At 45.6% G+C, this 23,203-nt stretch overlaps 1 protein-coding gene across 1 annotated transcript in view; it reads left to right on the top strand.

Annotated features, from left to right (window-relative positions):
* The first annotated feature begins 945 nt into the window (after positions 1–945).
* LOC139276884 (ankyrin repeat domain-containing protein SOWAHA-like) overlaps positions 946–23,203 on the top strand; it is a 96,730-nt gene continuing 74,472 nt past the window's right edge. Inside the window, exon 1 of the mRNA XM_070894882.1 lies at positions 946–1,222. Within this exon, the coding sequence (XP_070750983.1) occupies positions 1,081–1,222 (142 nt within the window). The 5' untranslated portion in view covers positions 946–1,080. The remainder of the gene's footprint in view (positions 1,223–23,203) is intronic.

The following is a 23,203-nucleotide window of genomic DNA, read 5'->3' as shown; positions in this document are numbered from 1 at the left end:
AATCATTAAAAGCAGCATCACAGGTCAGCAAAGCAATTAAAAATGCAAACAAAGCACTGGGATTTATTTCTAGGGGTTTATAATTCAAAAGTAGTAAAGTTATACTGAACTTGTATAGGACCATGGTAGAGTACTTTGCACAGTTCTGGTCCCCATACTATAAAAAGGGCATAGAAGCACGAGAGAAAGTGCAAAAAAGATTTACAAGGATAGTACCAGAACTGAGATATTATAGCTATTGGGAAAGATTGATCAGATTAGGGCTTTTTTCTTCAGAAAAGAAAAGACCTGATGGTAAATATTTGAAGGAGAAAAAAATTGCAGGATATAGGGAAAAAGCAGGGAAGAGGGACTAGCTGGATTGCTCTTCAAAAGAGCTGGCGCAGACCCGATGGGTTGAATGGTTTCCTTCTGCGCTGTACTATTCTATGATTTTAAGGTGAGCTGATAATAGGGCTTTAAAATTATGAATGGGTTGGACAAGATAGATGTGGAGAGAATGTTTCCACTTGTGGGAGAATCCAAAATTAGGGGCTATAAATACAAGATAGATCCAATAGGGAAATAAGGAGAAATGTCTTTACTCAGAAAGTGGAACTCGCTACCACAGGATGCTTTCAATAGCTTAGATGCTTTCAAAAGGAAACTAGATGAGTACATGAGAGAAAAGGGGAGAGAAATATATCCTGAAAGGCTGAGATGAAGAGCTGGACTGGGAGGCTCCTGCGCAGCACAGGCTAGTTGGGCCGAATGGCCTGTTTCTGTGCTGTATATTCTGTCATATGACAATGTTCAAAAACAATATATTATACTGTGTGCTTATGCCCCTGTATTTAATGTAGGTCAGCTTTAATTTAATTCATGTTATTGCTGAAGGACTCTCATCCATGGGAGTGAAGGGGGGTGGGCAGCTTGGCTTTTGCGCAGACGCCGTGGGAAGGTGTGGCAGCGAGCTGCGCACGCGTAGCGCCAGCCGGCCAGCTGCAGTTTGAAGCTGAAGGCGGGTGGCGCAGCTTCGTCCCCGAGTCCGTTATTTTTCACCGGCGGCAAAAACCAGCACTTACCACACCGCAACGAGCCATGGCGGAGTGCGGAGCCGGCGAGGAGCTGCGAGAAGATACCCTGATCGATTTCCTGGCCAAGAAAGGCGGCCGAGTGAAGAACAAGGAGCTGGTGGAGAGGTTTAAAAAATTCATCAACGCTCCCGAGCCGGAGCTGAAAGGTGAGACTTGAGCGGGTGAGCGGCGGAATGGTCGCTGGGGACCCGCCCCTCACACCTCGGTTGGTTGGCGGCGTAACTGATGTCGCGCGTGTGAAGGCTCCTTGGCTGCGTGAATGGTGAAGCTGGCTGTCAATCACTATGGGGGCGTTCGTAGATTGGTCGAATCGTGTTGTAAACAATGGGGGGGGGGGGGATCTTGGGATGGATGGGTTTACACTGGGATGGGGGACATCGAGATGAGTTAAGGGGTAGAAGCAATGGAAGGCCCTAAGTGGCACATCTGGGTGGAAGGGTAGGGTTTGTTGGTTGGTTATGTGGTCTACAGATTCCTGAAAAAGCTCCAGTGAGTATTAAACTGAGACGTACAACCTTGGCTTGAGTATCTGCAATGTTGGACTTGGCTCTTTGCAGGGTGGTTATTGGATGAGTAGTGCCTTCAATGGGTAAATACACATCTGGGTCATAAAGACCAGAAGATCATGGTTTCAAACGCTGGTCTGAAGTTAGCTGGGTTATTTGTTCTTACACAACTGAGCCACAGAAGCCAATTATATATCAGCCGTGACTCATTTGGTAGCACCCTCGGCTACGAGTCAGAAGGTTGTGGGTTCGAGTCCCACTCCAGAAACACAAATCTAGGCTGACAGTGCAGTGCAGTGCTGAGAGGGTGCTGCACCGTCAGGTGGATGTAAAAGATTCCATGGCACTATTTTGAAGAAGAGCAGGGGGGTTACCCTGGTGTCCTGGCTAATATTTATCCCTCAATCAACATCATTAAAACAGATTATCTGGTTATTATTGCATTGCTGTTTCTGGGAGCTTGCTTTGCGCAAATTGGCTGGCACGTTTCCTACATTACAACAGTGACTGCACATCAAATAAGTACTTCATTGGCTGTAAATCACTTTGGGATGTCCGGTGTTTGTGGAAGATGCTATATAAAATGCAAGTCTTCCTTTTTTCCATGTATCCTGGGATAAGGAGCTAAAATCATCTAATGTTTTCTGGTTCTGATTGCTATCCAGTGACTACTGATGGATTGAGTGAGAGCCAAATTGGGCTCAGCAGTTATGGCCATCACAGCTTCATGTTCTTTTGATGCCCAGTCTAGAGATGCACCTGAGGTACTGGGTCCATGCCCATTGATTGTGGCACTGCACTCAAATGTCTGAGGAGGAGGTGCAAACATTTAGGAGCAAGAGAGGAAGATGAAGAAGGATAATGGTGTAAATCCCATCCCTGTAATTTATCAATTTGAATAATAGTTATAAAGTGTGGGATTGCATTACAAACCCAAGCTAAGTATATTGAGATTTGATTAGTGATAACTACATATGTTTTGTTACCTGTCTAGTTTCATGTATCTTCACTTTCCCTTTTACGACCAAAAAGTGGCTTTATCTATGTGACAATTAAAAAAAGATAAACAACAACTTATAGCGCCTTTAATATAGTGAAACGTCCAGGAGTATTATGAGACACAAAATTTGACACTGAGCTGCATAAATAGAGATTAGCACAGGTGACCAAAACATAAAAAGGTATATATTATGGAGCATCTTGAAGGAGGAAAGAGAGGTAGAGGTTTAGACAGGGAGCTCCAGAGCTTGGGGTCAAGGCAACAGAAGGCACGGCCACCAAAAACATAAGAAATAGAAACCGAGAAAATAGGTGCAGGAGTAGGCCATTCAGTAAGATCATGGCTGATCATTCCCTCAGTACCCCTTTCCTGCTTTCTCTCCATACCCCTTGATCTCTTTAGCTGTAAGGGCCATATCTAACTCCCTCTTGAATATATCCAATGAACTGGCATCAACAACTCTCTGCGGCAGGGAATTCCACAGGTTAACAACTCTCTGAGTGAAGAAGTTTCTCCTCATCTCAGTCCTAAATGGCCTACCCCTTATCCTAAGACTATGTCCCCTGGTTCTGGACTTCCTCAACATCGGGAACATTCTTCCCGCATCTAACCTGTCCAATCCTGTCAAAATCTTATACATTTCTATGAGATCCCTTCTCATCTTTCTAAACTCCAGTGAATAAAGGCCCAGTTGATCCAGTCTCTCCTCATATGTCAGTCCAGCCATCCCTGGAATCAGTCTGGTGAACCTTCGCTGCACTCCCTCAATAGCAAGACTGTCCTTCCTCAGATTAGGAGACCAAAACTGAACACAATATTCCAGGTGAGGCCTCACCAAGGCCCTGTACAACTGCAGTAAGACTTCCCTGCTCCTATACTCAAATCCCCTAGCTATGAAGGCCAACATACCATTTCCCTTCTTCACCGCCTGCTGTACCTGCATGCTAATTTTCAATGACTGATGAACCATGACACCCAGGTCTCGTTGCACCTCCCCTTTTCCTAATCTGCCGCCATTCAGATAATATTCTGCCTTCGTGTTTTTGCTCCCAAAATGGACAATCTCACATTTATCCACATTATACTGCATCTGCCATGCATTTTCACACTCACCTAACCTGTCCAAGTCACCCTCCAGCCTCATAGCCTACTCCTCACAGCTCACACCGCCACCCAGTTTAGTGTCATCTGCAAACTTGGAGCTATTACACTCAATTCCTTCATCTAAATCGTTAATGTATATTGTAAAGAGCTGGGGTCCCAGCACTGAGCCCTGCGGCACTCCACTAGTCACTGCCTGCCATTCTGAAAAGGACCCGTTTATCCTGACTCTCTGCTTCCTGTCTGCCAACCAGTTCTCTATCCACATCTGTACATTACCCCCAATAACATGTGCTTTGACTTTGCACACCAATACTCTTGTGCGGGACCTTGTCAAACGCCTTTTGAAAGTCCAAATACACCATATCCACTGATTCTTCCTTGTCCACTCTGCTAGTTACATCCTCAAAAAATTCCAGAAGATTCGTCGAGCATGATTTCCCTTTCATAAATCCATGCTGACTTGGACCGATCCTGTCACTGCTTTCCAAATATTTCATAATGATTGATTCCAACATTTTCCCCACGACTGATGTCAGGCTAACTGGTCTATAATTACCCGTTTTCTCTCTCCTTTTTTAAAAAGTGGTGTTACATTAGCTACCCTCAGTCCATAGGAACTGATCCAGAGTCGATAGACGGTTGGAAAATGATCACCATGCATCCACTATTTCTAGGGCCACTTCCTTAAGTACTCTGGGATGCAGACTATCAGGCCCTGGGATTTATCGGCCTTCAATCCCATCAATTTTCCTAACATAATTTCCTGCCTATAAAGATATCTTTCAGTTCCTCCTCCTCACTAGACCCACTATCCCCTAGTACATTCGGAAGGTTATTTGTGTCTTCCTTCGTGAAGTCAGAACAGAAGTATTTGTTCAATTGTCTGCCATTTCAAAATTGTTCCCCATTATAAATTCACCTGAGTCTGACTGCAAGGGACCCACGTTTGTCTTCACTAATCTTTTTCTCTTCACATATTTATAGAAGCTTTTGTAGTCAGTTTTTATGTTCCCTGCAAGCTTCCTCTCGTAGTCTATTTTTCCCCCTCTTAATTAAACCCTTAGTCCTTCTCTGTTGAATTCTAAATTTCTCCCAATCCTCATGTTTGCCCCAACACCGATCCCTGTGGCACCCCACTAGATACTGTTTGTCAGCTGGAAAATTACCCATTTATCCCGACTGTTCTTTGTTAGTTAGCCAATCCTCTATCCATGTTAATATATTACCCCCAACCCTGTGAACTTTTATCTTGTGCAGTAATCTTTTATTTGGGTTGAGTGATTCTAGTCTGAGATCACAAGGACAGAATTAGAGGAGCGAGGACATCTCCGTGGGGGAGTGGTGGTGGTGGGATGTCGGTGTGGGTGTTGTGGGGGGGGGCGGGTGAGGAGGCTGGAGGTGATGACAGAGATTGGGAATGGTGCGATCATGGACGGTTTTGAAATTAAGGATGTAAATTTTGAAATTGAGGCGTTACTTAACTGGAAGCCAATGTAGGTCAGCGAGCACAGATGGTTGAGTGGGACTTGGTGCGAGTTAGGACTCGGGCAGCCAAGTTTTGGATCACCTCTAGTTTACGTAGGGTAGAGTGTGGGAAGCCAGTCAAGTCTAGAGATAACAAAGGTTCAGCAGCAGATGAGCTGAGGCAAGGGCGGAGACGGGCGATGTTACGGAGGTGGAAATAGGCAGTCTTAGTTATGCTGCGATTATGTGGTTGAAAGCTCATTTCAGGATGAAATATGATATCAAGGTTGCAAACAGTCTGGTTCAGCCTCACAGAAATTGGGGAGAGGGATGGAGTCAGTGGCTAGGGAATGGAGTTCATGGTGGGGACCAAAGGCAATGGCTTCGGTCTTCCCAATATTTTTTTGGAGAAAATTTCTGCTCATCCAGTACTGGATGTCAGACAAGGAGTCTGACAATTTAGAGACCGTGGAGGGGTTGAGAGAAGTGGTAGTGAGGTAGAACTGGGTGTCATCAGCGTACATGTAGAAACTGATGCTGTGTTTTTGGATGATGTCGCCAAGGTGCAACATGTAGATGAGAACTAGTAGGGAGCCAAGGATAGATCCTTGGGGGACACCAGAGGTAACAATGTGGGGGTGGGAAAAGAAGCCATTGCAGGTGATTCTCTGGCTACGATTAAGAAACTATATTGATCTCTGTTGTAATCAAGTGTTTATATAAGACTCATTGCTTCCCATGGAATTAGCTAGACTAGAAACAATCGGCTAAAAATTGGCCAGGAGTTGCTTCGTTTTTTTTTTGGAGCAACTTGGTTTTTCTGGAGTATCTTAAAAATCCCCATTTTGCACATTCAATTTGCGCCAGTGTAAGTGAGTTAGTTAGGATTTTTTTAGTTTAGTTTGTTTTTCAAAAGGGGGCGTTACCAGCCACCTACGCCCATTTAGGCCACTTTAGCCAGCTAATAGTTACTCCAAACTAACTTAGGCCAGCACACATGGCCAATTGTGGCCGCTTGTGAAAACCCTTGCGGAGAGTTAAGAAATCAGCGCAGGTAGGTACATTGGAGGCCAACAGAACTTAATGACTTGACTAAAGAATGTGAATAGGATCAAACAGCTATATAGGATATCATATGACAAACTTCGCAAAGTTAATTTACTATACAACAGAAGCATTCATGGAAGCTTAAACTACAAAAATAAAAGAAGTAAAAGATAGTTGAATTAAATTGCCCTAATCTCACAACTAATTTAAACAACTATTTGTTTGCAATGATTATACTGGGCCAAAATTGAGCCCATATTATCTAAATAAAGTCTACTTCAATAAATAAGATATTCTCTTTGTTCCTCCGTCACTTATTCTTCTTTCACAATAGCACCAGGTAAATAGGCTTGCCAAATGGTCACCACTATTCACAAGAGACAAAACATATTTACATTTTTTCAAAATATCCAAATAAAAAACAGAAGTAAGTAAGTCCTACCCTACCTTCATCTTCAGCCCAGGAAGGCAGCAGGCTGGCCTGTGCAGTAGGCCACTCGGCCTGGGATAGGGGCGGGACGCACCAGCAACCGGTATGATGATGATGATCATCATCCCACTTTTTTCAAAGTGATTTGACGGACTCAAATGGATATATTCCAAATAATTGGTCTTCCACAACAACAACAACAACAAAAAATACAATCGGCAAAGTCAATCTTTACCGAATCGAGCTTGCTGTTTCCCCAAACGGCGCGATGTCGATGTCCAGTCCGAACAAGGCATTTTCTCCTGCAACCAGAACATTTCTCCTGCTTCTGTCTCTCAGGCCAGGCATACCTCTAACTAGCATCAGTTATGCCGAATTCCCACGCTTTAGCATGCACACTGAGAGGCTGGGGGCAGGAGTTACTGCGCTTGCACGCACACTCCAACGCGCATGTGCAGACGTTTCCCCCCGACCCGACTGGCCACACTGTGCAAAGACCTGCGAGAGGCCGGACAGCGGCCAAAGTGGGGACCGATTTTTTTCGGAGCACTTTCCTATGCAGAAAGTCGACGCATCTCCGGTGAGCGTGCCGAAAAAAGGGGTGGGCCAATTTTAAGCCCAATATTTCTCACTCTGAAAAGTGGTATGATTGGCAGGTCTGCCCTTCCTATTCTGAACAAGTTTCTTCTCAGAAGTGTTTGATTCCTGGATTTGTTTGAAGTGTAGACATTAGTATTTAGAAAAAGAAACTCTGAGTGATGTACCAAAAAAGGATTGGGGCACATTATATGATTTGTACCACACACTGTCAGGTCAGGAGGTTACATTTTTAAATATTTTCATTACATAGTTTATTATTTGTGCTTGTGATGGTGTGGATTAGTGCAGTCCTCGGGAGAGATAGTTGTGCAACACTGTACTCAACAGCAATCCACAGTTTAGTTTTTGCAACTCGGCACATTAGGGAAAGCATGAGAGTTGGATACCTGTTGAACCTGATTGAAGGTCTGGAATATATTAGTTTGGGAAGGAGATAGAAAGTAAGGTGAATCTTCTGGGTATTGGATATAAAGTAAAAGCAAATTGTCATATGCAGAGCGAGGATACACCAGTGGCTGGTTGGAGCCATAAAAGGCGAGCGGCTCCTGGACAGCGTGGCGGCATACTACTTCAGGGAGCGGCGCGAGCTGGTGCAAGAGGGCGATGGTAGTGAAGAGGGCGACTAGATTGGACGTACCAAGGTCTAAGTCGGTGATTGGAGCGTGGGCAGGTACAGCAGCAGCGGCGAGGTCGGGACAAAGGAGCGGCAAGTGATCGTGGAGCGACATGATCGGGGCCCAGGAGAGGCGTGAGTTCGGGGCCCAGCAGAGGCGAGGGCCTAGGGGCAGCATGGGCCAGCCCACACTGCAATATGTGTGCGCACTAGGTCCGTGCAGCAGAACTGGTCTCCAGTCATCTTGGTGAATCCTTGCCACTGGACCAAGACCTAGCTCTGTCAAGCCCGTGTGATGGCTGGTGTACAATGGCCACCACACGTAAAAAAAATCCACGCACAGCCATCTTCCACCCTTTAACATGTAGTTTGGGTCCGGGAATATTAGGTCTTTCATTGAAACACCTGTGGACTCGTCCCTTTTTGGTGTGGAAGCAAGTCATCCTCGATACGAGAGACTGCCTAAGAGAAGAAGCTGTTCTAGTAAGATGGCGAATGTGATCTGAAATAATAGTAGTGCAATGCATTGTAATTGGACAATGCATCCTCGTTTCGAGGGACCGCCTATGATGATGATGAACAATAGGAAGTTGAACTAGGACGATGAAGATAGTAGCGATGGAGAGATGAGCCACGCGGTGAAAAACCATGACATCATTCTGACCAGTGAAAGATCACTTATACCTGTGCAAGATGTCGACATAGATTTTTTTTGGCCTGTGATATACACTGTCGCCATTCCTTCTGATCGATCTGAAAATGTATCTTTTCAAGCTTCCTTCCTGTAACCTCATTTTCTTGGCACACTTTGCTGATTGTCCAAAAGTAAAACAGCAGCAAACCTGAACTGAAGAGGTAGGGAATGTATGAATCAAAAATGATGAGGGTGGCTGGAAAACTAGCAATAAGAAAGGACTTAGGAACACAGCCATTCCTTAATGTCGAGTTAAGAGAACTTAACTGTCAGAAAGGAGGTGGTAAACAAATTGAACAATTTAAATTGCATTTTTTCTCTCTCTCTGCAACTATAGTTGCTAATGCCCCAAATAAAAACATCTAAAAATAGCATTTCATCACATTTATCCGATGAATCAAGTTGTGTTTTTTAATACCTTCAATAAAGTTTCAACCTCGCAGCCTCAGCAGGACTCGAGCCTGGGCTTCAGCTGGATATATTTTCTCCAGAGCAGATAAAGAAAGTTACCAACCATATTTGTGAATTCTGAGTATATGCAGTATTATTGATATTTCAATGTGTTTTAAACCTAGCGAAACAACAACAATCTAAAGATGAATTTAATTTATTGAGCTACTCCCCATGTCAATCACAGCAAGAACATTCCTCTTAATTTTGGCTCCAAATGCAGTTAAAATCTTTCCTTTGAGAAAGATAGTGAATCATTTTGGGACGTAAACAAAAAATGTACAAAACTTGGAAGCTGTTTAAAAATTAACTTCAAAGCATTTTATGAATTTTTCTTGTTTTTCCAGAGTCCTTGCTGTGCCAACAAAGTGTGATGCCTGGCCACAAATCCTGGGGATGGGTTTATTTCAATAATTGGCAGACAATCCATGCAAGATAAAGGTGCCTTCCCGAGGAAGTGGCGGAAATCACAGCTGCAGGGTGATAGGGGAGCCAGATACCATTATTGGGCTGAAGAGATAATTTGAAAGGAATTTTATTCCCACAGGACTCAAATTTTGGCACTAATAGGTAATCAACTCCCTCTGGGATCTGATACCTTGCCTCCCTTAGATATTTGGGATATTTTTAAGACACAGTATGAAACTGATGGCTGCTCTCAAAGTGTGGTTTTTGCTGGGCATAACCATAGCGCTTCTGGCTGGAATTCCGAGGGCAGCCAAGGAATGGGAGCTAAGGATGTGGAAGTGGTGCAGATTGAAATCTTGCCCTCCCTTCCCGATTTGAATTGGGACCATGAATGTAAATGGCAGCAACCCAGTGGATCCAGGATCTGCTCCCAAATTCTTGTCCCCTCCCAGAAGAAGTCCCCAACCACAGCCCAGGAATTTTTGCACCTGAAAATTGGCAAAGTGCTTTAAGAACTTAAAGGTAGAGAATGGCTGATGAAAAGGGAGGGGGTGTTTGATGGCCCAAAGAGGCTGCAGATGGGTTGGGAGAGGAATCTCACTGGTAGGAACACAATGGTGTACAGCTAATGGCCCTAAAGGAGCCAAGGTTCAATTTCACCTGTTTCTCTCTCGCCCCCACCCCCTCCACCCCAGTCTGCCAGAACCTGACCATATTTTGCTGTACCTATCCCCCTTCCTCTTCCCCCCCCCCCCCCCGCCCCTTCCCCCCCCAAAAAAAAACTGTCCAGGGCTGCACCCTCCCAATCCTAGAACCCCTTCCAAAGCCTCTAGACTGAGATTGCCATTCAAGCAGCCCTGATTCTCTCAGACCCTGGGATCTTGGATTCCGGGACCTACTTCCAGCTCCTAGAACCTTGCTGCTCAGTGTCTCCGGAGCCCCCTTCTCAGTGCTACATGACACTTGAATCTGTTTTAAAGTACTGTTAGACCTTGAAAGCCTATCTGGTACAGTCCAAGCTTAATCCTATTTCCAGATGCCAGGGCCATCCCAGTGCTGATAAATAAGTGAATTTGATAGTGCTACTTACCTCTATTCTTACAAAACCTCTGACTCCCTGAGTAACAGGTCACCAACTAAATAATACATCTAGGGTAGGGCATGTTGGTATCACTCCAGATTGTCACTCCAGATGTCACACTTAGTTGCACATGCAAAAATAACTTTTTTTAAGTTTATGAAAACCAGTCATTACATAGGTTCTTCTGATGTGGAACCAGAAATTTACAAGCAGTTACAACTGGTTTCTCATTGACCTCAGGAGGTCACAAGCAGCTATAATTATTTGGCTTTACTGGCTAAAATCACTTCTGCACAGAAAGTATTTGAACAGTGGCCTTGAAAAATATGTTGTAACTAAACATTACAACCAGCTTTGGACCTCAGACTACCTATGAGCAACACCATAGGGAAATTCATTAGATTGCTTCAATGAAATAACATAGAAACATAGAAAATAGGTGCAGAAGTAGGCCATTCGGGCCTTCGAGCCTGCACAGCCATTCAATGAGTTCATGGCTGAACATGCAACTTCAGTACCCCATTCCTGCTTTCTTGCCATACCCCTTGATCTCCCTAGTAGTAAGGACTACATCTAACTCCTTCTTGAATATATTTAGTGAATTGGCCTCAACAACATTCTGTGGTAGAGAATTCCACAGGTTCACCACTCTGTGGGTGAAGAAGTTTCTCTTCATCTCGGTCCTAAATGGCTTACCCCTTATCCTTAGACTGTGACCCCTGGTTCTGGACTTCCCCAACATTGGGAACATTCTTCCTGCATCTAACCTGTCTAAACCCGTCAGAATTTTGAACATTTCTATGAGATCCCCTCTCATTCTTCTGAACTCCAGTGAATACAAGCCCAGTTAATCCAGTCTGTCTTGATATGTCAGTCCCGCCATTCCGGGAATCAGTGTGGTGAACCTTCGCTGCACTCCCTCAATAGCAAGAATGTCCTTCCTCAAGTTAGGAGCCCAAAACTGTACACAATACTCCAGGTGTGGCCTCACCAAGGCCCTGTACAACTGTAGCAACACCTCCCTGTCCCTGTACTCCAATCCCCTCGCTATGAAGGCCAACATGCCATTTGCTTTCTTAACCGCCTGCTGTACCTGCATGCCAACCTTCAATGACTGATGTACCATGACACCCAGGTCTCGTTGCACCTCCCCTTTTCCTAATCTGTCACCATTCAGATAATAGTCTGTCTCTCTGTTTTTACCACCAAAGTGGATAACCTCACATTTATCCACATTATACTTCATCTGCCATGCATTTGCCCACTCACCTAACCTATCCAAGTCACTCTGCAGCCTCGTAGCATCCTCCTCGCAGCTCACACTGTCACCCAACTTAGTGTCATCTGCGAATTTGGAGATACTACATTTAATCCCCTCGTCTAAATCATTAATGTACAATGTAAACAGCTGGGGCCCCAGCACAGAACCTTGCGGTACCCCACTAGTCACTGCCTGCCATTCTGAAAAGTACCCATTTACTCCTACTCTTTGCTTCCTGTCTGACAACCAGTTCTCAATCCATGTCAGCACACTACCCCCAATCCCATGTGCTTTAACTTTGCACATTAATCTCTTGTGTGGGACCTTGTCGAAAGCCTTCTGAAAGTCCAAATATACCACATCAACTGGTTCTCCCTTGTCCACTCTACTGGAAACCTCCTCAAAAAATTCCAGAAGATTTGTCAAGCATGATTTCCCTTTCACAAATCCATGCTGACTTGGACCTATCATGTCACCTCTTTCCAAATGCGCTGCAATGACATCCTTAATAATTGATTCCATCATTTTACCCACTACTGATGTCAGGCTGACCGGTCTAAAATTCCCTGTTTTCTCTCCCTCCTTTTTTAAAAAGTGGGGTTACATTGGCTGCCCTCCACTCGATAGGAACTAATCCAGAGTCTATGGGATGTTGGAAAATGACTGTCAATGCATCCGCTATTTCCAAGGCCACCTCCTTAAGTACTCTGGGATGCAGTCCATCAGGCCCAGGGGATTTATCAGCCTTCAATCCCATCAATTTCCCCAACACAATTTCCCGACTAATAAGGATTTCCCTTAGATCCTCCTACTTACTAGATCCTCTGACCCCTTTTATATCCGGAAGGTTGTTTGTGTCCTCCTTAGTGAATACCGAACCAAAGTACTTGTTCAATTGGTCTGCCATTTCTTTGTTCCCCGTTATGACTTCCCCTGATTATGACTGCAGGGGACCTACGTTTGTCTTTACTAACCTTTTTCTCTTTACATATCTATAGAAACTTTTGTAGTCCGTCTTAATGTTCCTTGCAAGCTTCCTCTCGTACTCTATTTTCCCTGCCCTAATCAAACCCTTTGTCCTCCTCTGCTGAGTTCTAAATTTCTCCCAGTCCCCAGGTTCACTGCTATTTCTAGCCAATTTGTATGCCACTTCCTTGGCTTTAATACTATCCCTGATTTCCCTTGATAGCTACAGTTGAGCCACCTTCCTTTTTTTATTTTTACGCCAGACAGGGATGTACAATTGTTGTAGTTCATCCATGCGGTCTCTAAATGTCTGCCATTGTCCATCCACAGTCAACCCCTTAAGTATCATTCGCCAATCTATCCTAGCCAATTCACGCCTCATACCTTCAAAGTTACCCTTCTTTAAGTTCTGGACCATGGTCTCTGAATTAACTGTTTCATTCTCCATCCTAATGTAGAATTCCACCATATTATGGACACTCTTTCCCCAAGGGGCCTCGCACAAAGAGATTGCTAATTAATCCTCTCTCATTACACAACACCCAGTCTAAGATGGCCTCCCCCCTAGTTGGTTCCTCGACATATTGGTCTAGAAAACCATCCCTTATGCACTCTAGGAAATCCTCCTCCACTGTATTGCTTCCAGTTTGGTTAGCCCAATCTATATGCATATTAAAGTCACCCATGATAACTGCTGCACCTTTATTGCATGCACCCCTAATTTCCTGTTTGATGCCCTCACCAACATCACTACTACTGTTTGGAGGTCTGTATACAACTCCCACTAACGTTTTTTGCCCTTTGGTGTTCTGCAGCTCTACCTATATAGATTCCACATCATCCAAGCTATAATGTCCTTCCTAACTATTGCATTAATCTCCTCTTTAACCAGCAATGCTGCCCCACCTCCTTTTCCTTTTATTCTATCCTTCCTGAATGTTGAATACCCATGGATGTTGTTCCCAGCCCTGATCATCCTGGAGCCACGTCTCTGTAATCCCAATCACATCATATCCGTTAACATCTATTTGCACAGTTAATTCATCCACCTTATTACGATACTTCTTGCATTAAGACACAAAGCCTTCAGAATTTATACTGCATGCCTGACTTTTCAGTAAATTTATATGTGCAAAGAAATACGGCTCAAATGTTGAGCCACATTTTTTTTAAAAAGCTTTAATTGTCCCGTGTTTTGTAAACTAAAACAACTGCTGTAATATTTTATCATTTTTAGCAGCTGCACCCAATTTGTTAGCTTTTAATATATAGTTTACCATATTAAATGCAGATTGAATATCCTGCTGTTTAGAGTCACAACACCAAACTAGTGGTTCCAGCATTGTTAGGGTGAGAGAAGAGGAATACAAGACATTTTTGAAAAAGGTAACAGATTGTAGGGCTCCCCCAATAAATTGTAATACTACGCAGGAGCACGAAAAGCTCACACTCAAGCCAGTTTCCAGTCTTTTGTTGATTTAGGTATTTAACCTGGGCAGCAGTTGGAGTGCTTTAATGAGCCCAAGCTAGAGAGGGATACAAAAAAAAAATGCCTCGGAGTCAGAAAGTTGTGAGTTCAAGTTCCACTCCAGAGACTTCAGCACAAAAAACTAGGCTGACACACTAGTGCAGTGCTGAGGGGCGGCTGTGCTGTCGGAGGTGCTGCCTTTCAGATATAAGGTCCCGTCTGCTCTCTCAGCTGAATGTAAAAGATTCCATGCCACTATTTTGAAGAGTTATCATCCTTGGTGTCCTCGCCAATATTTATCCCTCAATCAATATCACTACAAAACAAATTATCTGGTCATTATCACGTTGCTGTTTGTGGGAGCTTACTGTGCACATCTTGGCTGCTGCGTTTCCTACTTTACAACAGTGTCTACACTTCAAAAGTACTTAATTGACTGTAAAGCGCTTTTGGACATTGAGGTCGTGAAAGGCGCTATATATATGCAATTACAAAAAATCAAACAGCCTTTCAGGAATGCAGATTCTTAAAATAAGCTAATTCCAACTCATTAGCCAATTAGACCACATTGTTTGGTGAGTCCGGGGTCGGCGAGTGACGTCGGGAGGTGCGTCGGAGAGGCGTGAGTCCGGGGTCGGCGAGAGGCCTACAAAAGACTAGCCGGTGCAGCTACAGGGAGAGGGTAAAAAAGTAGTAGAAAGAAACAGAAAGGTGACATCACAGCCAAGGGGGTAAGTGATTGGCTGGTGATTGGTGAGTAGTTTTTCTTTTTTCTCTTCTATAACAGCGAGTAAACTTTAGCATTGTTGTTGCCGATTTAAATGTATCTAAGGGTTAAGTCATGACAGGAGAGCTCGATCACGTGATATGCTCCTCCTGTACCATGTGGGAACTCAGGGACACTTCCGGTGTCCCTGACGACTACGTGTGCGGGAAGTGTATCCGCCTCCAGCTCCTGACGGACCGCGTTGTGGAATTAGAGCTGAGGGTGGATTTACTCTGGAGCATCCACGATGCTGAGAATGACGTGAGTAGCACGTATAGTGAGTTGGTCTTGCCACAGGTGAAGGGTCCACAGCCAGCTAGGGAATGGAAGACAAGCAGGAAGAGCAGTGCAAGGAAGGTAGTGCAGGGTTCCCCTGAGGTCATCCCCCTGCAAAACAGATACACCACTTTGGGTACTGTTGAGGAGGATGACTCATCAGGAGAGGGCAGCAGCAGCCAAGTTCATGGCACCGTGGCGGGCTCTGCTGCACAAAAGGGTGGGAAAAAGAGTGGGAGAGCTATAGTGATAGGGGACTCTATTGTAAGGGGAATAGATAGGAGTTTCTATGGCCGCAACCGAGACTCCAGGATGGTATGTTACCTCCCTGGTGCAAGGCTCAAGGATGTCTCGCAGCGGCTGCAGAACATTCTGGAGAGGGAGGGTGAATAGCCAGTTGTCGTGGTACATAGGTACCAACGATATAGGTAAGAAGCGGGAAGAGGTCCTACAAGCTGAATTTAGGGAGCTAGGAGTTAAATTAAAAAGTAGGACCTCAAAGGTAGTAATCTCTGGATTGCTACTAGTGCCATGTGCTAATCAGAGTCGAGGGAGCAGGATAGTTAGAATAAATATGTGGCTTGAGCAGTGGTGCAAGAGGGAGGGATTCAAATTCCTGGGACATTGGAACCAGTTCTGGGGGAAGTGTGACCTGTACAAAAGGGATGGTTTGCACTTGGGCAGGACTGGAACTGATGTCCTAGGGGTAACATTTGCTTATGCAGTTCGGGAGTGTTTAAACTAATATGGCAGGGGGATGGGAACCTATGCAGCGAGATAGGGCGAAGTAATATGGAGTCAGAAACAGATGGTAGAAAGGTAAAAAGCAATAGTGGAAGGCCGAGTAAACAAAGGCAAGAAACAAAAAGGGCCACACTACATCATAATTCTAAAAGGCTTTTTATATACTTTTTATATACTTCATATGTTATATACTTATACATCTTTTTATATACTTCAAAATCTTAATTGTTATAAGGCCCTCTCCCTGACACACCCGTGCTGTATGTCGGGGTTTTCATGCCAATAGTATCAGAGGCAGATAAATGACCAGAAGAATTGGCGAAAATATGAATGAGAGTATGTTGCTGTGCAAAGCTCTTGAATCCTGCCACAGGTAATACAAATAGTGAGTGTTTACCTTTTTCAAATTGAATTTAGATTGTGGTAACTTACCAAGATTTGGTTCAGTGGATTTCTTTCCTGTTTGCAAATTATCACTGTTTTGCTCTGACCCAATCTGGTTCCTGAATTCCTGGCCTAAAGGGTAGATAGGCCACCTCTTCTTCAGCTACTGCTAAAACCACCATTGAACTATCTACAAAGTCTCCATGCATGGCATTAGATGATGTGCTTTGTTTTTTAATGCACTTTCCTCTTATGGGGATTCCATTTGATGACACTGCTGAAACTGTGGACTTCATGTGAGAAAATGATTTGGGTATAAACCCAGCAGGTGACAACTGTGCTTTGGTGGTGTTATAGCACTGCTTCCCCAGACTGCCCCAGATTGCTCCAGTCCAATTTAGTGGACATTCTATTCCTCTGCATATTACAATAAGAGGTATGAAAACTTTTATCTAGCTGGTATGAGAATTGATGACCAGAATGGAGGCTTTGCTTGATGTGCATGAAATGTTTGTGCAAAGAAGTTATACTCATGCAGTCTGGTGGTTAAAAATTAACAATTTGCATTTAACAAAAAAACTATTGGAAACTTGGAGAGAAAAATCAGACTGATCAGTGTAAATCTGTAGTGTTGAAGGATTGTTTGTTAAAATGCTGGCAAAAGCTTTGGTATTTTTATTCCACATTGTTGATTACAGGTAGGATCTCATTCAACATTTGAAACAATTGTTCACGAATCCAGGAATATATCGTGGCTCCAATCATCAAACAGTTTTGATATCCCAGTTAGAGCGCAATTGTCATACCGATTAACTCGCATACAAAGGAGAATTGCAAAGCTTGTGCGAAGTGGATAGTTCAATTTTCAGTGCTATTTATGTTTTTCCAGATTGATTATATTTCTCGGCAACAATAATGCAGAAGCAAGTCTATAATGCTGTGCAAGAGCTGATGTATAACTGTTGAAAATGGTGACAGTATCTTTTTAAAAGATTTACTGTTGCTTTCTGTGAGAAACGATCCTAGAAGAGCCATGTGTCATTTGTGTTCAGGTTTGGATGACAAACACAGGAATTTTGTCCTGTTAGGTTTGCATATATTTTTTAAGAGCTCAAGTAACCCAGATCTTTGTTTCTGTAAATATAAAATGACTGTCAGAGATGCTTCATCTGCCTTTAAGTCATTCAACTTTTTGATCTAGATATGAATTGGATTGTGTATTTAGATTGAGCTGAGTGGAAGGTTTTGTCAGCAAGTGTTGTTAGCATTTCATGGAGTCTTTATTATATCTAGCCCAATTTTAGCGGGACTAGAGAATCTGCCTATTTTCTCATTAGACCATTCGAAAAGTGAACGAAGAGAAACAGCAAAGCTTATCTCTTTGCTATTCCTAATCTCCCACCGCATCATCCTATATTTTGAATATCGTTTACATGTCTTATCGGGTTATTACAGACATATATCACCTTTTGCATGAACAGAATATGATCTCATTTCTGGTGTATAATATTTTTTCCCACTAATTTATAATTGCACTCGACAAAATAGGGGTTTGCAATTTTGCTGTTGGGATAAAGAAGCCAGTGTATGGAACTGTACAAAGATCTGAACTAAAGAAACAATTTCCATTTATATAGCACTTTGTCATGTACTCAGGACACTCCAAAGCACTTCACATCCAATGAATTTATATGGTAATCACTGTTGTTTGGGCAAGTGTGATAGCCAATTTGCACTCAAGGTGTCACAAACAGCAATTGAATGAATGAATATTTGATCTTTTTTTGTTGGTTGAGGGAGAAATGTTGGCTAGGATACCAGGAGAACTCTCTGCTCCATCTGAATAGACAGATGGATCCTCAGTTTAATGTCTCATCTGAAAGATTTCCTCAGTACTGTGCTAAAATGTATACCTAGATTATGTGCTGATGTCTGTATTAGGGATTGAATCCACAACCCTCTGACTCAGGTAAGAGCCCTAACAACTGACTCAAGTTGCGTTGAAGGGGAGGTCTGAGTGACAGTCTTGGAAAAGGATGGATATACTGCTGACATTCAAAAGTACACTTTGAAATGGAAAAATCCTGCAGCTGCATCATTATGACTGGATTAAATCAACTATAACCTGGGTAGTGCTGAAACCTTTCAGGCCCTCGAGATCCTCAGACAGAGAGAATTTGGTTTCCCTTCTTAGTTTGCTTCATGGGCCCTTGCCTCTTACCATTTAGAAGTTATCTTCAGTCATCCAATTTTTAATTTACAATTATTTGTTTTTACACCCTTTGGAGCAGGTCAGATACATTGATGTATTAACACGCTGTGCCTTGGGCCCCAAGTTTCGACATGATTTGCTCCTGATTTTTAGGAGCAACTGGTGTAGAACGGAGTATCTTAGAAATCGGAATTCTCGCCATTTAGTTTGCTCCAGTTCTAGTCAGTTAGAACAGTTTCACTTTGGAACAGAATTTCTTTTTCAAAAGGGGGCATGTCCGGCCACTTACGCCTGTTTTCAAAGTTTCGTCAGTGAAAACTTACTCCAAACTAACTTAGAATGGAGTAAGTGAAGATTTTTGTACGCTCGAAAAAACCTTGTCTACACTTTAGAAAATCAGGCATAGGTTACAAATCAGGCGTAGGGAATGGGGGGGGGGGGGGGTTTAAAGGGAAGTTTACAAACATTAAACACTTCAGTTTTACAAATAAAGAGCCATCATCAATAATAAATGATAAATACATCAATAAATCAACCAATAAATCAATCAAAAAAAATTAATAAGAAATTGTTTTTTTTTAAATCAATAAATAAAACATTTTCTACTTACCGACTGCAGCACCGGGAGCCCTCCAACAGCGTGCTGGGATGCCTCCCCCCCCAGTGTGTCTCTGTCAGTGTCTCTGTCTGTCTGTCTGTGTGTGTCTCTCTCATTCTCTGTCTGTCAGTGTCTGTGTTTCTGACAGCAGGGGGAGGGGGATAGAGGGAGGGGGGAGGAAGAGGAGATGGGGGAGGGGGAGAGGGGAAGGGGAGGGGGGAAGGGAGGGGGGGAGAAGGGGAAGGGGAGGGGAGGGAGGGGGGAGAAGGGGAAGGGGAGGGAGGGGAGGGGGGAGAAGGAAAGGGGGGGAGAAGGAGAAGGAGGAGGGGGGGAACGTGGGGGAGGGGGGGAAGGGAGGGGGGGAAGGGAGAGGAGGGGGGGAGGGGGGGGAAGGGAGAGGAGGGAGGGAGGGGGGGAGGGGAGGGGGGAGGGAAGGGAGAGGAGGGGGGAGCGCGGGGGAGGGAAGGGGGGTCGGGAGAGGGGAGGGGGGGAAGGGAGAGGAGGCGGGAGGCGGGGGAGGGAAGGGGGGTCGGGGGAGGGGGGGATGGAGAGGGGAGGGGGGAAGGAGGAGGGGAGAGAGGAGAGGGGGGAAGGAAGAGAGGGGGGAGGGGAGGAGGAGGGGGAAGGAGAGGAGGAGGGGGGGGGAAGGGAGAGGAGGAGGAGGGGGAAGGGAGAGGGGGGGAGGGGGGGGAAGGGAGAGGAGGAGGAGGGGGGGAAGGGAGAGAGGAGGGGGGGGGAAGGGAGAGGAGGAGGAGGGGGAAGGGAGGAGGGAGGGAGGGGGGGAAGGGAGAGGAGGAGGAGGGGGAAGGAGAGGGGGAGGGGGGGGGAAGGGAGAGGAGGAGGAGGGGGGGAAGGGAGGAGAGGGGGGGAAGGGAGAGGAGGAGGAGGGGGAAGGGAGAGGGGGGGAGGGGGGAGGGAGGAGGAGGGGGGGGAAGGGAGAGAGGGGGGAGAGGAGGAGGGGGGGAAGGGAGAGAGGGGGAGAGGAGGAGGGGGGGGAAGGGAGAGAGGGGGGAGAGGAGGAGGGGGGGGGGAGAGGGGGGAGAGGAGGGGGGGGAAGGAGAGAGGGGGGAGGGAGGAGGAGGGGGGGGAAGGGAGAGAGGGGGGAGAGGAGGAGGGGGGAGAGGAGGAGGGGGGGGAAGGGAGAGGGGGGAGAGGAGGAGGGGGGGGAAGGGAGAGGAGGGGGGGGGGAAGGGAGAGGGGGGGAGAGGAGGAGGAGGGGGGGAAGGGAGAGGGGGGGAGAGGAGGAGGAGGAGGAGGGGGGAAGGGAGAGGGGGGGAGAGAGGAGGAGGAGGAGGAGGGGGGAAGGGAGAGGAGGAGGAGGGGGGGAAGGGAGAGGAGGAGGGGGGGAAGGGAGAGGGGGGATAGGAGGAGGGGGGAAAGAAGAGGGGGGAGGAGGGGGAGAGGGGGAAAGGGAGAGGAGGAGGGGGGGAAGGGAGAGGGGGGAGAGGAGGAAAGGAGGGGGGAAGGGAGGGGGGGAAGGGAGAGGAGGAGGAGGGAGGGGGGAATAGGGGGAGCAGGGGCGCGGAGGGGGAGAGAGTGGAGGAGGAGGGAGGGGGAGCAGGAGGGGAGGGGGGTAAGGGGAGGGGGAGCAGGAGGGAGTGTGGAGGAGGGGGGGGGAGGGGAGTGAAGGGAGGGGAGAGGGGGGGAGAAGGGGGAGGGAGGCTGAACGGGTCGGGGGGAGGGAGGGAGGTCAGGTCGGGGGGAGGGAGGTCAGGTCGGGGGGAGGGAGGTCAGGTCGGATCCAGTCCTTGGGCGGGAAAGCGGGAGTCGGGTCAGGTGGGGGGAAGCGGGAGTCGGGCCGGGGTCGGGTCCGATCCAGGGGCGGGGGGGGGAAGCGGGAGTCGGTTAGGGGTCGGGTCCGGTCCAGGGGCGGGGGGGGGAAGCAGGAGTCGGGTCGGGTCCGGAGGCGGGAAGCGGGAGTTGAGTCGGGTCGGGAGGAAGCAGGAGCTGGGCGTGGGAGGAGCCTTATTCACGCAGCCCCAGTGAGGCAATTCGGCCAGGGCTCAGGGCTGCGTGCTTCGGCCCCTCCCAGACAGTTTTGGGCGCCTGGAGCTATTGCACATGCGTGCCCACTGTAGCGTGCATGTGCAGAGGTCCCGGCACTGTTTTCAGCGCAGGAACCTGGCTCCGCCCCCTACTGCTCGCGCTGCGCTGCGCCGACCTGCAATGAGCTGGAGAATCTGGAAGTCTTTTTAGGCGCACTTTGTGGCGCGAAAAATGGGCGTCCAGGTCGGGACTGCGCCGTTCTAGGCGCGGCTCGAAACTTGGGCCCTTGGAGTGGTTATCCTATAAATGTCTCTGCTGAAATGAAAAAGCCCCATTTTTTTTTTAGTCTTTTTTTCATAACTTCATTACTGCTATCATTCTCATAAACCTTTGCATGTCTCTAATATTCTTCATATAATGGAACGCTGAACTGCATACAATACTCCATTTGTGGCCGAAAGATTAGACAAGCATGTAGCAAAGGCAGAGTGGTTTTAATGAGGAATTTTAACTTTCATATAAATGGGAATAAGCAGTCTAGCACCTGTTAGAAAGGTTGTGAATTTGTTGAGTGTGTCCGGGATAGTTTTCTACTACAATATGTCTAGAGGCTACAAGGGGGGGGAAAGCCATATTAGATTTAGTAATGAATAATGAGCCAGATTTAGTTAACAGTCGAACTGTGCGTGAACATATATCCAATAGCGGTCATAACATGATTGAGTTCAACGTAGCATTTGAAAGAGAGAAACATGAAACAGCAACTAAGTTTCTAAAATTTAGGTGCGGCTGACTTCAATGGGATGAGGCAGAGACTGTCCACAGTAAACTGGGCAAATCTGTTAATGGGTAAAACAACAGAAGATCAATGGGAGATGTTCAAAAAATAATTTAATGTGATACAGAACCAGTTTATACCCTGAGAGACAATAGCTCTACATGTCAAAAAAAAACAGCCATGGACATCTAAAGAGGTAAGGGACAGCATAAAACTAAAAGAAAAAGCGTACAAAAATGGGAAAGATACAAAGAACAGCAAAGGGTCACAAAATGTGCTGAGTTACAAAAAGGGAGAATGAAAAGAAACTTGCAAAGGATATCAAAATCTACACAGAATTTTTACAATTACATTAGGAAAAGGAGGGTAGTCAGGAGCAATGTTGGCCCCTTAAAAACTGAAAGCGGTGATATTGTCAATAATAAGGAAATGTCGGACATGTTGAATAATTACTTTGTGTCAATATTTACAGCAGAAGAGGCGGATAGCTTGCCGAAAATCCCAAGGAAACTAATATTGTATCGGGGACAGGGACTCAATAAAATTAACGCAAGTAAAATAAAAATAAAGAAAATAATGGCACTATAGAGTGACAAATCCCCAGGATTAGATGGTTTCCATCCCAGGGATTTAAAGGAAGTAGGTGAGCACATTGCAGATGCCCTAACTATAATCTTCCAAAGTTCTCTTGATTCAGGAACCATTTCTTTAGAGATCAGATAAAGTAGCTAGAGATAAACTTTTTCCTCTAGTTGGGAATTCTAGGACTAAGGGGCATAGTCTAAAAATTAGAGTCCGACTTTTCAGGAGTGAAATTAGGAAACCCTTCTACACACAAAGGGGTGGTAGAAGTTTGGAACTCTTACACAAACGGAAATTGATGCTAGGTAGGAGATTGATAGCTTTTTGTTAACCAAAGGTATTAAGGGATATGGGCCAAAGGTGGGTATATAGGGCCCAAGTTTCCACATGATTTGCGCCTGATTTTTAGGAGCAACTGGTGGAGAACGGACTATCTTAGAAATCGCAATTCTCCACATTTTTTTTCTGCAGTTCTAGTCAGGTAGAACAGTTCTACTTTGGAACAGAATTTTTTCTTCAAAAGGGGGCGTGTCCGGCCACTGACGCCTGATTTGAAAGTTTCCACAGTGAAAACGTACTCCAAACTAAAGTAGAATGGAGCAAGTGAAGATTTTTGTCGAACTGAAAAAACCTGTTCTACACATTAAAAAATCAGGCGCAGGTTACAAATTAGGCGTCCAGAACGAGGTGGGGGGTGGGGGGCGGGGGG

The sequence above is a fragment of the Pristiophorus japonicus genome, chromosome 12 (genome assembly GCF_044704955.1).
Source record: "Pristiophorus japonicus isolate sPriJap1 chromosome 12, sPriJap1.hap1, whole genome shotgun sequence".
Lineage (NCBI taxonomy): Eukaryota > Metazoa > Chordata > Chondrichthyes > Pristiophoridae > Pristiophorus > Pristiophorus japonicus.
Note: the sequence above shows the minus strand (reverse complement) of the source record. Positions and strands in the feature narration are given on the sequence as shown.